This window comes from Pelophylax lessonae (genome assembly GCF_965119305.1).
Source record: "Pelophylax lessonae genome assembly, chromosome: 6".
NCBI lineage: Eukaryota > Metazoa > Chordata > Amphibia > Anura > Ranidae > Pelophylax > Pelophylax lessonae.
In genome coordinates this window covers 209,932,010-209,944,988 of record NC_138773.1, presented here as the reverse complement: position 1 = coordinate 209,944,988, position 12,979 = coordinate 209,932,010, and the positions used below count along the sequence as shown (strand labels likewise).

The 12,979-nt window shown below is 45.9% G+C and overlaps 1 protein-coding gene across 1 annotated transcript in view; it reads right to left on the bottom strand.

The window, feature by feature from the left end:
* The window catches only part of PLCL1 (phospholipase C like 1 (inactive)), a 472,369-nt gene that overhangs the window by 123,093 nt on the left and 336,297 nt on the right, over positions 1 to 12,979 (bottom strand). The window contains 1 exon segment of the mRNA XM_082261768.1: positions 12,367 to 12,570. Within this exon segment, the coding sequence (XP_082117894.1) occupies positions 12,367 to 12,570 (204 nt within the window).

Genomic DNA, 12,979 nt, shown 5'->3' with positions numbered 1-12,979 from the left:
CCCTGTAGCGTTTTTTTCTCGAAAACTCAGTCAGCCCGAGAAGAACTACGATGCAGGGGACCGAGAACTATTGGCCATCAAGGCCGCATTAGAAGAATGGCGATATTTGCTGGAGGGTGCAGCCCACCCAATAATGATATTCACGGACCACAAGAACCTCGAATACCTCAGATCAGCCAAACGCCTAAGACCTCGGCAGGCCAGATGGGCGCTATTCTTTTCGAGGTTTAACTTCCACCTCACATACCGGCCAGGCTCTAAAAATGGGAAGGCAGATGCCCTCTCGCGGATGTTCCCTGAAACTCCTGTGGATGTCACCCCCAGTACAATTCTGTCCTCTCAAAACTTTCTTTTACTCCAGCCTGATCTTAGGACCACCCTTGAACTAGCCTCTGCCCGCTGCACTGCTCCTGAGACTGCTACTCTCAAAAAACGGGGAAAATTTTTTTTGCATGAAGACAAGTTCTTTGTACCCCAGGAAGCCAGACTCACGGTCCTTAAAGCTCTTCATGACCATCAACTTGCTGGTCACTTTGGGGTCCGTAAGACCTTAGAACTAATTCAGCGATCCTATTGGTGGCCAAACCTAAGAAAGGACTGTAAGGACTATGTGAGTTCCTGTACGACCTGCCTTCGGAGTAAAGGCAGTCACGTCCAAGCCTGGGGTCTGTTGAAACCACTTCCGGTCCCAAAACAACCATGGGAAATGTTGTCCATGGACTTTATAGTGGACCTACCTTCTTCAGAGGGATTTTCCACAATTATGGTGATAGCAGACCGCTTGTCTAAAATGGCCCATTTTATTCCCATGGTTGGCACTCCTTCGGCCGTGGACACGGCACAGATCTTTGTGAAGGAAATAGTGAGGCTACATGGTCTACCCGGCAGCATTATGTCCGATCGTGGAGTACAATTTACTTCCAGATTTTGGAGGTCTCTCTGTAAAGCCTTGAATATTGAAGTCTGCTTATCTTCAGCATATCACCCCCAAAGTAATGGTCAAACAGAAAGAACCAACCAAACCCTTAAGCAATATCTCCGCTGCTTTTCCACATTTTCACAAGACAATTGGGTAGCCTTACTCCCGTGTGCGGAGTTTGCGTACAATAACACAATTCATGCTTCCACCCACCAGTCTCCATTTTTTGCAAACTATGGGTTTCACCCATCCTTTTTATCTAACCCTGTGTCTGCAACTACGGTACCTGCTGTTCAAGATAGGGTAGCCTTCCTGCAAGAAAATGTTCTGCTATTACAGAAGACCATGCAAAAGGCACAAGAAGCCTATAAGGAATGCTACAACAGGAGAAGGAGGGATAGCCCGGCCTTGAAGGTGGGAGACAAAGTGTGGCTGTCCACTCTTAACCTTAAGTTGGCCTGCCCATCCAAGAAGCTGGGTCCAAGGTTCATTGACCCCTTCCCGATCAAGAAAATGGTCAACCCTGTGGCTTTTGAATTATGCCTTCCAGATACTTACAAGATTCACCCAGTCTTCCACGTGTCTTTGCTTAAACCGGCCAATCCTGGTCCTTTTCCTGGAAGAGATAGCTTGCCTCCACCTCCAGTTGTAGTAAATGGAGAAACGGAATATGAAGTGGAATCCATCCTGGACTGCCATAGACGAGGAAGGCAAGTTCAGGATTTAATCAAATGGAAGGGCTATTCTCTGGAGGAAAGTTCTTGGGAACCTGCTGGAAATATACACGCTCCCAGACTGTTACGTGACTTTTTCAAAAGATTCCCTGAAAAACAGGCTCTGTTAGGCATCCGAAGGCTGCCCCTCAGGGGGGGGGGGGGGGGGCAGCGTCAGGGAACTACCAATATCCTGGCGAATCAGCGAATTTGCGCATTGGCGCATTTGTGCCCAAACGTGCATACGCCATGCGTAATGGCGCTTGGCGCCAAACGGCCTATTTAAAGCCAGCAGCCACAACAACTAGTTGCTGGATGATCAACAGCCTCCCGTGTTCCCTGTGCCTTGTTAACCTGCTGATCTTGACTTCTCATTGCCGACCCGGACTGTCTGACTTTGCTTCTCCTGGCTCCTGACCCCTTGGCTTGCTCTCGGATTCCTGTTGTCTTCTCCAATAATCGACCTCGGCTTGACTCCTGACTCCGCTCCAGTATTTCTCCCAGTCTGTTCCTGTTTGCACCTTGCCAAAGTGTTCCAGACCTGCTTGGGACTTCTCAACAAGTTGGTTCCTGCTTTCATCTGGTCATCCCAACCGGCAACCAGTGCTACTTTGGGCACAGCACTCCCTGTCCCACTTCCAGGGGTGCTCTGCACCTAGCCGCAAGGGGAGCCCTCTCTACACTCCGGCTTCCGATCAGGTACGTGACACCCATTCATTTAAATGGCCCCTGTTCACATCTGAGCGTTTTGCAAAACGCCTGTAGCTGAAAAAAGTACATGAGCTTCTTTTTGGGCTGATTACCAGCGTTTTTGATAGATGTCAATGCCTGCCTCCAAAAACGCCTGAAAATCACGGTAAAAATTGCGGTAAAACGCTACGCTCAAGTGTGAATGCAGCCTTATGCCTCGTACACACGTTCAGATAATCGTACGAAAAAACTCGCTTTCGACCTGGTTGCACGATAATCTGATCGTTAGTACACTGCTTTCGACAGCCGATCACAACAGTTCGTCCAACAAAATCCGAAGGGACAAACAGGAAAACTTCTGTCGCACGATAGCCTAGCGAACGACAATCGTGTAATCAGTACACTATGCGTCCTCTAAAGATCGTTTGACAAACACCGCGCATGATCGGAAACAGCGAAATAACCCACGCATGTCACGCGCATGTGACGTATGTGACATCACTTTCTAAGACGTAGCTACGCTTTCAGGTTGCTTTCACACAATCGTACGACAGAAATCATATGGTTAGTACACATGGTTGAATTCAACATTTTGTAGCATGCTACTTTACTCGAACGATTTGTCGTACGATTATCTGAACGTGTGTACAAGGCATAAAAGAATGAAATTATACATTGTAAAACATTGTGTTTAGAGTTATCTAGCAGCCATAACGATGTTGATAAACATTTGCCCTAGGCTCTTTTTTTTTTTTTGACAGCTGTGAGTGAGCAGAGAACGGTGTTCCGTGAGAATCACCTACCCGTGAGAAAAACCTACCCCCGTCACTTCCGGTTCACGGCAGTCTGTGTAACGCGAGCAGTTACATTAAAACAGCTGTGCTGCACTATGAGTCATCTCCGCTCCTGTCCCGGTCACTTCCCTGCTCTCGGCTACTAAATATAAAAGCGGCGGCGGCTGTATGAAAAGATAAATCACGGAGCCGCCAGCCGCTTTTATATTTACTAGCCAAGATCAGGGAAGTGACCGGGACAGGAGCGGAGATGACTCATAGTGCAGCACAGCTATTTTATGTCACCGCCGCGTCGGTAGGTTTTTTTAACAGACACCGAGATCGTTTCAGACTAGTGTGCATGCGCACTAGTCTGATCCTCAGCTCTTCCATTATGTATCCGGGGCTGTGAGCATGCGCACTGCTGCGCTGCTCAGCTGTTCCTGGCCGGAAGTGACGAGGGGTAGGTTTTTCTCACGGGGTAGGTAATTCTCACGTTACAACGGCTCTGTGAGACCACATTCAGACTAGCGCGACTTGTCAGGCGACTTGTCAGCCTGACAAGTCGCGCTCGGTCGCTCGCCATTGATTAGCACAGGACCCGCTCTAATAGGAGCGACACAAGTCGCTCCGACTTAGAAAAAGGGTCCTGTACTACTTTGGGGCGACCTGGGAGCGACTTGCATAGACTTCCATTATGTGAAGTCCCTGCAAGTCGCGCCAAAGTCTTCACAGGTCGCCCCTCGAAGTCGGATCGCGCCAGTCTGAATGGGCTGTAAGAATCAAGGACTCGGGGACATGCTGTTTTAAGATCGTAAGGGGGGGGGGTCAATCGAGATAGTGATTTTTTTAACGATTAATCGTGCAGCTCTAAGATATATACATAAATCACACACATATACACACATTTCATAAAACGCTCATCTCTGAAGTCTCAAAATGCCCAACAAGCAAAATCCCATTCATTTCAATGGTCCCTGTTCACATATGAGCAATTTTTTCGCCTGAAGCTCAAAAAAAGTACATGAGCTTCTTTTTTGGCAGATTACAGGCGTTTTTGTTAGATGTCAATGCCTGCCTCCAAACCACTGGAAAATTTGCCTGAAAAACACATGAAAAAATGCCTGGAAAAACGACCAAAAAAACGCCTAAAAACGATACGCTCAGGTGTGAATGGAGCCTTAGACTTAAAAACCACTTTAATTGCACTAACCTCCTCCCTTATATTTCCCCTTCTTGTGCAGATAAGCCTGATTGTCCATTTCTTGGCAATATCCACAGAAAGCACAACACTGACACATCTCCAGAATAAGAAATCATTAGAAAATGTTCTGAGCTTTTAAAAAAAAATCCCACTGTCCAGACCCCAGGTAATTGGCTTCAGCTCAGACTGTGAGAAAATCAATGCCTTACTTGAACAGACTCGCATACATTTCACAGCAATTCATGATAACGAGTGCATGTATTTGTAGGGCAGTTACAAGAACATTTGCTGCTGAGCCAGGTAAAGCTCTGATTTTCCAATGACAAAGGTCTTCTCTTGAAATCCAAGAACAATATTTATGGACAATAATATACACTAAGTACTGTGGAGAGATATTTGCTACAATGTCCCAGCAGGAAAAGCAAAGTTAGCCACCATTCTACGTTTTTCAAGTCGTAAAGCATTGAGAATTCATATCTATGTGTTTAACCACTTGACCTCCAGAAGGTTTTACCACCTTCATTACCAGCGCTTTATTTTGCTATTCAGCACTGTGCTACTTTAACTGGCAATTGCTCAGTCATGCAACACTGTACCCAAATCCCATTTTATCATTTTTGCACACAAATAGAGCTTTTTTTTCGGTGGTATTTAATCTTCACTGGGTTTTTTATTTTTTGCTATATAAATAAAAGTATACCTAAAGTTTTGAAAAAAAAAAAAAAAACTATGTTTTTCTGAGGGTCTGTTTTAAAATTTTGCAAACAAATAATCTTTCTTCATAAACTTGTAGTATGCTACATTTCTTTGATAAAAAAAAAATAACTCAAATATGTTTATATTATTTAGTCTGTGTGAAAGTTATAGTATATATATCTGAAAATTGACAAGTCCTGATCTAATTTCTTTAGGTCCTAAAATGACAGGACAGTACAAATACACCCCCCCCCCCCCATAGCCCCTTTTTGGAAAGTAGACAGCCCAAGATATTCACTATGTGAGTTTTTTTTTTGTAAATTTTTGTCACAATTTCTTGTTTGTTTTTTTTTTTACATTCTGTCACCTGTGCAGTACAGCATTATGAAATGACTGGTGTGGTGGTGATCAGGAATACTGACAAGTGACAGAATGTTAAAAAAAAATATAAACGTTTTTTTATTTAATGTTTTTAACATTTTTTTTTTTACATACTTTCATCAGAGTAGCTCGGTGTCACAACACGGGTTCCTCTATTCACCTTGCTTTTGTGGATTTTTTTTTTTTTTTTTAGTTCAGCCTGCTGGCTGAAGGAAAAAAAAAAACTACCTGTCTATGTCAAACTTTATAAAGGAATTCTCTTGCTATCCGTATTAACTATTTTATGGTGGATTTACTAAAGGCAAACAGGCTGTTAACTTTGAATGAGAAGTTGCACATTGCAAGGAGATTTTCCCTGTGCTTGCTGAATGTGATGAAATTTCACTTTGAGGGAATACCCTATCACAGGTAAGGAAAGTAAAAACAAAAAAAAAAATGTTTTTGCTTGAACATGATTGAATGATGGAAGTCAGCAAAGCTTCACCTCACTTGCCAAGTCCTTGGGAGAATTTCCTTGCAAAATGCAACTTCCCTTTCAAACTGAACAGTATTCACATTTAGTAAAGCATCTCCTTATCAGTGAATCTTTTGAGCTCAATTTATTATCACCCTCTATGTATGAGGTGATATTGGAGGTTTTATGGAACCCAGATAATGATGCAATGCATCCAGATTTAGATTGCCAGATATTAAATTTATAGCTAAAATTTTAGTTCACAAAGTTGTGGTAAGAAATACCATTATAAATCCTAACCAAAGAGGCTTAATGCCTAATAAATCTACAGCACTAAATATCTGACACACCTTTCTAAATATAAAAATGTATTTGGATGAATGCTAGAGCGAGATTTTTTTTAAACAAAAGCCTTTGATAGTAGTGAATGGCCTTATTTATGCGCAGTGATGTAAAAATTGGATTTTTGTCTTATCCTAAAATCCTTTTCTTTGATGTCCATTGATGGATAGAGCCCCAGAATCTTCTTGACCAATGGGTTATCCTGCCACCTACAGGAGTAGGACACTAGGTAGGAAAAAAGCTTTACCACGCCTAAGGGGCAGTCCCAGGGGGTATACTCCCACTTCCTGCTATAGGCATTCAGTTTTGTTGCAAGCAGTGTCAGAAGAAAAATAACCCCTCAAATACACCTTCAAAGAGGACCAAGTCCTCTCAAACAGCGGTCTGCAAAACCTTGCGGCCAAAAGCAGCATTCGCAGATGCCAACACATATACTTTGTAGAATTTTGTGAAAGTGTGCACAGACGACCAGGTGGCCGCCATGCAAACCTGCAACACTGATGCCTGATGGCGGAAGGCCCAGGTAGCACTAAGCGCCCACGTAGAATGTGCCTTAACAGGGAAAGGAGGAACCTGACCTTTGATTGAATAGCCCTGCACTAACGTCTGGCTGATCTATCTGGAAATGGTCGTGGCAGACGTGGCAAACCCTTTGCGAGGTCCATCCGTAAGGACAAAAAGTAAGTCTAATATCCTAAACGACCAGGTACACCCTGATCTCCCGAACCACATCCAGAGAATGCAAGGCAAGCGCCTTAGGATGCTTAGGACACAGAAAAGAAAGACAACACAATTTCTTTATTCAGATGGAAACCAGAGACAATCTTAGGAAGGAACGACTGACAAGGGCGAAGCACCACTTAATCACTGTGAACCACCAGAGAAGGTCAACGACAAGACAAAGCTGCCAGCTTGGACACCCTGTGCGCGGAAGTAATTGCCACCAAGAAGGCTACCTTCTGGGACAATGTGATCTTGCGAATATTTTCAAAAGGCGGTTTCTGAGGAACTGACAGTACCAAATTCAGATCCCACGGAGGCAACGAGACCGCACAGGTGGAGCCAAGTGGCAAACCCCCTGAACAAAGGTGTGAATCAAGAAATGCATAGCCAAAGGAAGTCAAAAGAAAATCACCAAGACGGAAACCTGGCCCTGTATGGTACCCAGGGCCAGGCGCTGTTCCACACCTCTTTGGAGGAACACCAAAATGCGAGCCACGAAAAAGAACAGGTAGAAACCCCCAGAGGCTCACACTAAGCAATGCATGCTTTTCAAACGCGATGGTAAATCTTCCTAGACATAGATTTCCTAGCTTTTAACAGTGTGGAAATCACCGAGTCCAACAACCCCTACCCTTCAGCACCTGGCTTTCAACAGCCAAACCGTTAAAGCCAGCGACTGTAAAGCAGGATGAAAGATCGGCCATTAGGCCAACAGGTCTTCTCTGAGAGGGAGTCACTAAGGGACATCTGCGACCAACCGTACTAGATCCTGCGAGGTCAGTCTGGGGCCACAAGGATAACTGGAATTCTTTTTGCCTCGATCCTCTGTAGAAGTCTCGGCAGAAGTTTGAGAGGGGGGAAAGGCGTAGATCAGATGGTACTGGCTCTAAGGAGCCACAAGTGCATCCCTGGCATCGGCTAGAGGATCCCGAGACCTTGCCACAAATCTCTGCACCTTCCTGTTGAAACGAGGGGCCAACAGGTCCACCTTGGGAGTTCCCCACCGGAGACACAGCTGGTGAAACACCTCCGGATGAAGAGAATACTTCCCGTGGTCCAAGGCCTGTCGATTGAGGTAATCCGCCTGCCCATTTTCCACCCCCCAGAATATGCACGGCAGAGAGAGCTGGAATGGAACATTCCGCCCACCTTAGAATGCCGGCTACTTCTCTATATGCAAGGACACTTTTTGTGCTCCCTTGATGATTGACATATGCCACGGCCGTGGCATTGTACGATTGAATCCGTACCGGACACCCCTGAAGATGAACCATCCAATGGGCAAGACAAAGTCTGATCGCCTGAAGTTCCAGTACGTTGATTGGTAGTTTAGACTCCACCAGAGTCCAGACCCCCTGAGCACAATCTGTGCCCAAAACACCTCCCCACCCGGACAGGCTGGCATCCGTGGTGACCACCGTCCAGTACAGGGGAAGGAAGGATTTTCCCTGTCGAAGAGCCGGAGAGCGAAGCCACCAGATCAGGGACCCTCTCGTACCCCGACTCAGCAGGATCAGATTGTCTAGAGACTGTGGAATCTTGTCCCACTTGGCAAGAATCTCTCTCTGCAGAGGTCTAGTGTGGAACTGTGCAAATGGAACCGCCTCAAAGGTGGACCCATCAGGCCCAGCACCCGCATGCAAGTTCTGAGAGACAACCGAGTACTGGACAACAGAAGTCGAATAGCATCCTGCAGCTTCTGGAGCTGTCCAGTGGAAGAAACACTCTAGCTGAGGCCGAGTCCAGAGTCAGACCCAGATAGTCCAACTTGGTGGTCGGGCCCAGAGCAGATTTCTGGAAGTTTAAAGTCCAACCGAACTCCTGCAGAGTCCCCACCGTGATGTCAAGGTTGTCCTCTAGAGCTGTCAGAGAAGATCACAGGAGAAGATCATCCAGGTACCCCAGCACCACAATCCCCCGCTGTCGCAAACAATGCTAGCACCGAGACCAACACTTTTGTGAACACCTGAGGAGCTGAAGCGAGACCAAAGGGTAACACTATGAATTGAGCAAGCTCCTCACTTACGGCAAGCAGAGGAAATGCTGATGACTGACAAATAATGGAATATGAAGGTACACGTCCCTGATGTGGGGATGCCACTACTGTACGAATGGACCCCATTTGAAACTTCTGTACCCGCACAAGCGGTTCAAAGCCTTGAGGTCCAGGACTGGACATACCTTGCCTTTCTTCCTGGGAACTGTCAACAGGTTTGACTAGAAACCTCAAAAATGTTCCGATTTTGGTACTTGAACAATCACCCTTTGTAGTAGAAAGACTTGCACTGCCCCAAAGAGACCTCGCAGGCGGTCTGGGGACTAACGCAGATTGGAAGGAAAGAACCTCGCTGGAGGATAAGACTGAAATCCGATCTTGTAGCCGGACCAGATCAGCTCGTGGACCCCCCCTGTCTTGAATCAGGAAGGTCCATGGGTCCGGAAAGAAGTGAAGACGTCCCGCCACCTCAGACACGGGTGAGGGCGACCCTTCAGGCAGAAGAGAGCATGTCTGCAGGTCTGGAAAAACCCACTCTCTGTGACGAGACTCCTTGCCCCCGGCAGCCAGTGAAAGAAGAGTACTCTTCCCCCTTGTAAGACCCTTGAGGATATCATCCAGGAAGATCCAAACAGGCGATCCCCCAAAAAGGGGACAACAGATAAGGCCATCTTGGAAGACTGGTCCGCAGACCAGCATTTCAGCCATATCAGGCAACGAAAGACCACTGCTGTCACGGACGACCAAGAAACCAAGGGAGCCGCATCCAGGGAGGCACCACAGACAAAACCGCAACCCCTCGAGCCAGCTAGCAAGGGCAGAGGGAAGATGTTCCCCTTCCAGATCCTGGTGTAAAAGCTTTGCCCACTCTGTTAAAGTCTGGGACACCAATGCTATGGTAAACACCGGCCAAAGGACCGAACCAGCCACAGGAAACATGTGGCAGACCAAAGCCTCGGCTCTCCCGTCAAAGAGGTCTTTAAAAGCCGGAGACTCCTCCACCGGAATTAAAGTGGAGTTATTCAGCCTGAAACCCTGAGAATCCACCACAGGTGTAACTGTCCACTTTATTATCTTTTTAATAGAACTCTTTAAAGGGATACAGTCTAGCAAAAATGCGTAGGCACCGACATAATGCGTTTAGGTCAATGACTCGTGACAATTTCCTCAAGTAGGGGAAAAAATGGCGGCATGCTGTCATCAAAGATGACCACCCCCAGAGCACCCCCCCCCACCTTTCCCGCAGGGAAGGCGCCAAGCTGGTCGCATGGCCTAGTAGGCCACAGACTGCAGCCTAAATTATTGGTGGAGGCCCAGCTGCACAGATCCCATCCAAGGGGAGGCAGGTGGCCACAGGACATTCAACAGAGGCCCCCCCCCCCAGAGTCGCCCACAAGAACCAGTAGGCCGCGGGCTAAATTTCAAAGGATGCCCCGCCCCCTGGGCGCAAAGCCTACCAGAGTTGACCGCCCAGGAACAACAGAGGAGAGGGCGGATGCCCAAACGGAGGGTGGTGGCTCCAGCCACCCTCACTGGGGCCTCCTAAATAGCGTCTGGCCAATAGGCTGCGGCCTAAATTTTCTGTGGGGTCTAGCCACGTGTGGCGCAGACCCGTGGATGTGAAGCCCAACACAATAGCCGGGAACCCTTAGGATCCCCCTGCCCAGGTCACCAACCCCTAGAGTGACGAAGGATCCTGTGGTAACCCATGGTGTGTGCCCCGGAGAAACCAGTCAGCAGCAGCCCCAAATGAAGCCCCCCGTTAGAGCATATGGCAAAAGCCAGCTCAGGACCTCCAGGGAGGGGTGAGGGGGTACGAAATACCCACAATGACCCTAGAGGGGTTGGGGAGAAGGATGGGAACCTGGGGGTCCCACCATCCCAGGGAGGGGCCCACGTCCACCCCAAAACCCGCAAGGGGGAGAGGGGGGGACACTACTTACCATTCCTTGGAACCAGGTGGGCACCACTCCAGGCAGACCACCACACCATCAGAAAGGGGGTGCTGAGGGCCAGAGACTCAGGTCGTGACCAGGCGGTGTGCTTCCTCGCGAGACATTTACCTCGCCGGCTAGCCCCCGTCCAGTGGGGCTATGTCGTGGCCGACCTAGCACTGAAATTGAGGTCGGGTCACGCTCGCTGGAGAGACCATAAGAATCTAGAATATGCAGTCCATCGCCCAGTCCAGCAGTTGATTGTATTTCTTACATGAACAGAAAATAATGAGAGGAAAAAAATGCTAGGACCAGAGATCCCAGCAAGGAACTAGCTCCTTGCGCGTGACCAGGCAGAAGTAAATCTTTTTCCTGCCTCCTGTAGGGGGCAGCATAACCCAATGTCAAGAAGATTCTGGAGCTGCGTCTGTCAATGAACGAAAGAGAAAATTATTTTACAGATCCAAATGTATTAAATGGATTCAATTATTATTTCAGGATTCTTGTGTAAGAAGAATTAGAGTAAAAACGTGTTTGTCTCCTGGATTTGAATTACAACAAAAAGTGGAGTAAGTTTCTTTTGTTATATGCTAATAAACCGAAATCTCATTGAACTGCCAATTCCATTAAGATGGTTATCTCTTTTATATATTTAGGTGTGATAATCTTTACAAATGCTTTTCCAAATGTCAGGTAAAATGTTCTTTGTGGTGTAAATTTACTTTGTTTATAGCTGGCAGACCTAACCTTGTAAAGATACCTTCATCCGAAGCTGTGGCCAAGTGGGTACCATGATCACTATTTGGTGGCAACATCCTAAGGTAACTAGGTTTTGGATTAGAATATTTATTCTCATTCATTAGGTAACAGGAGTGAACATTACCAGAACTCCAAAGGTTGCTCTCTTTTTCAGAAAATGGATAATGATATTTCTAGAAAGACTATTTGCTTAATCTCATATTAAGTCTAATATAATCTCAAATTATAATAGTCAGTCATAACCTCTGATTATGTTACACATAAATTGAACTGGATCATGATTAAAGGGGAGCTCCACCCAAAAGGGAAAGCTCTGCTTTAGGAACTCCTCCCCCCTCTCCTGTCACATCTGGCATGTCATTTTTTTTGGGGGGGGTGGGTACCTAGTTTTGACAGGTACCGGGTCTCACTTTCGCTCAGATTGCCTGTTCGGAAACAGAAATGTTTGTTCAACTATCTGTGTGCTGCTTCTTCCCTGCTTGGCTATCTAAGCAGAGTCGAACAGTACAAAGGCAAAGGAGGAAACTATTTTATTTCCTCAACCTATATTCCTAAATACACATATCTTCCCTTCATAGTTGGAATACTGACTCCTTGATGCAATAAAATACATGAAAAACTGTAAACACCCAAGCTCAGAACTTACTTGCTTATTTGAGTAGTCGTAAGCCTTCTGAGGAATTTCTGAAAACTACGTTAACTTAAAGCATTTGGTTTATAACATCAATAAATTATCCATTAAATGAATAATGAAACTGAAATCAACGATGATCAGTACAAACCATATCATAGGCATTGAGCAGTTTCTTCTGTACTTCAGGTATCGTTCCTATAGGCTCCAAACTGGGATACGTGTCTTTCATGGTGAGGTTTACGTTCGGTGTGTTGTCACTATTCACTAGGCGCGATGCTAGGGAAAGCATGCTCTGCTTGAGGGTAGAGCTGGTGGGAAGACCACAGAGTTCCTTTAAGGAAACCAATGCATTCTGAGGGAAAATTGAAGAAATAATAATAACTAGTACAAAATCATCCCATAATACACCGAGATGCTTAATACAACAATGGGGTTAATACTAAAGCTGGTCATAAAAATAAGATTGAGATTACATGACCTGACACAATAATATCAGAAAGTTATCTGTGAAATTTGTTTGCTCAGGCTGATCTTTTCCTTTTAATACCCCTTTACTTCTGCTCACTGGCTTTATTGCAAACTACCATGGAGCTGCTGTAAACATAAGACATATTTTTTACAGTTTACAGAAGGCGATACATCTCTCCATCTATAGCTAGTCTTTGATATAACAGACATGATTTAAAACAAAAAGTGCCATAATGAAGTGGAAAAAAATACATACGCAAACATATCAACAAATCTATAAAATGTCAAGCATA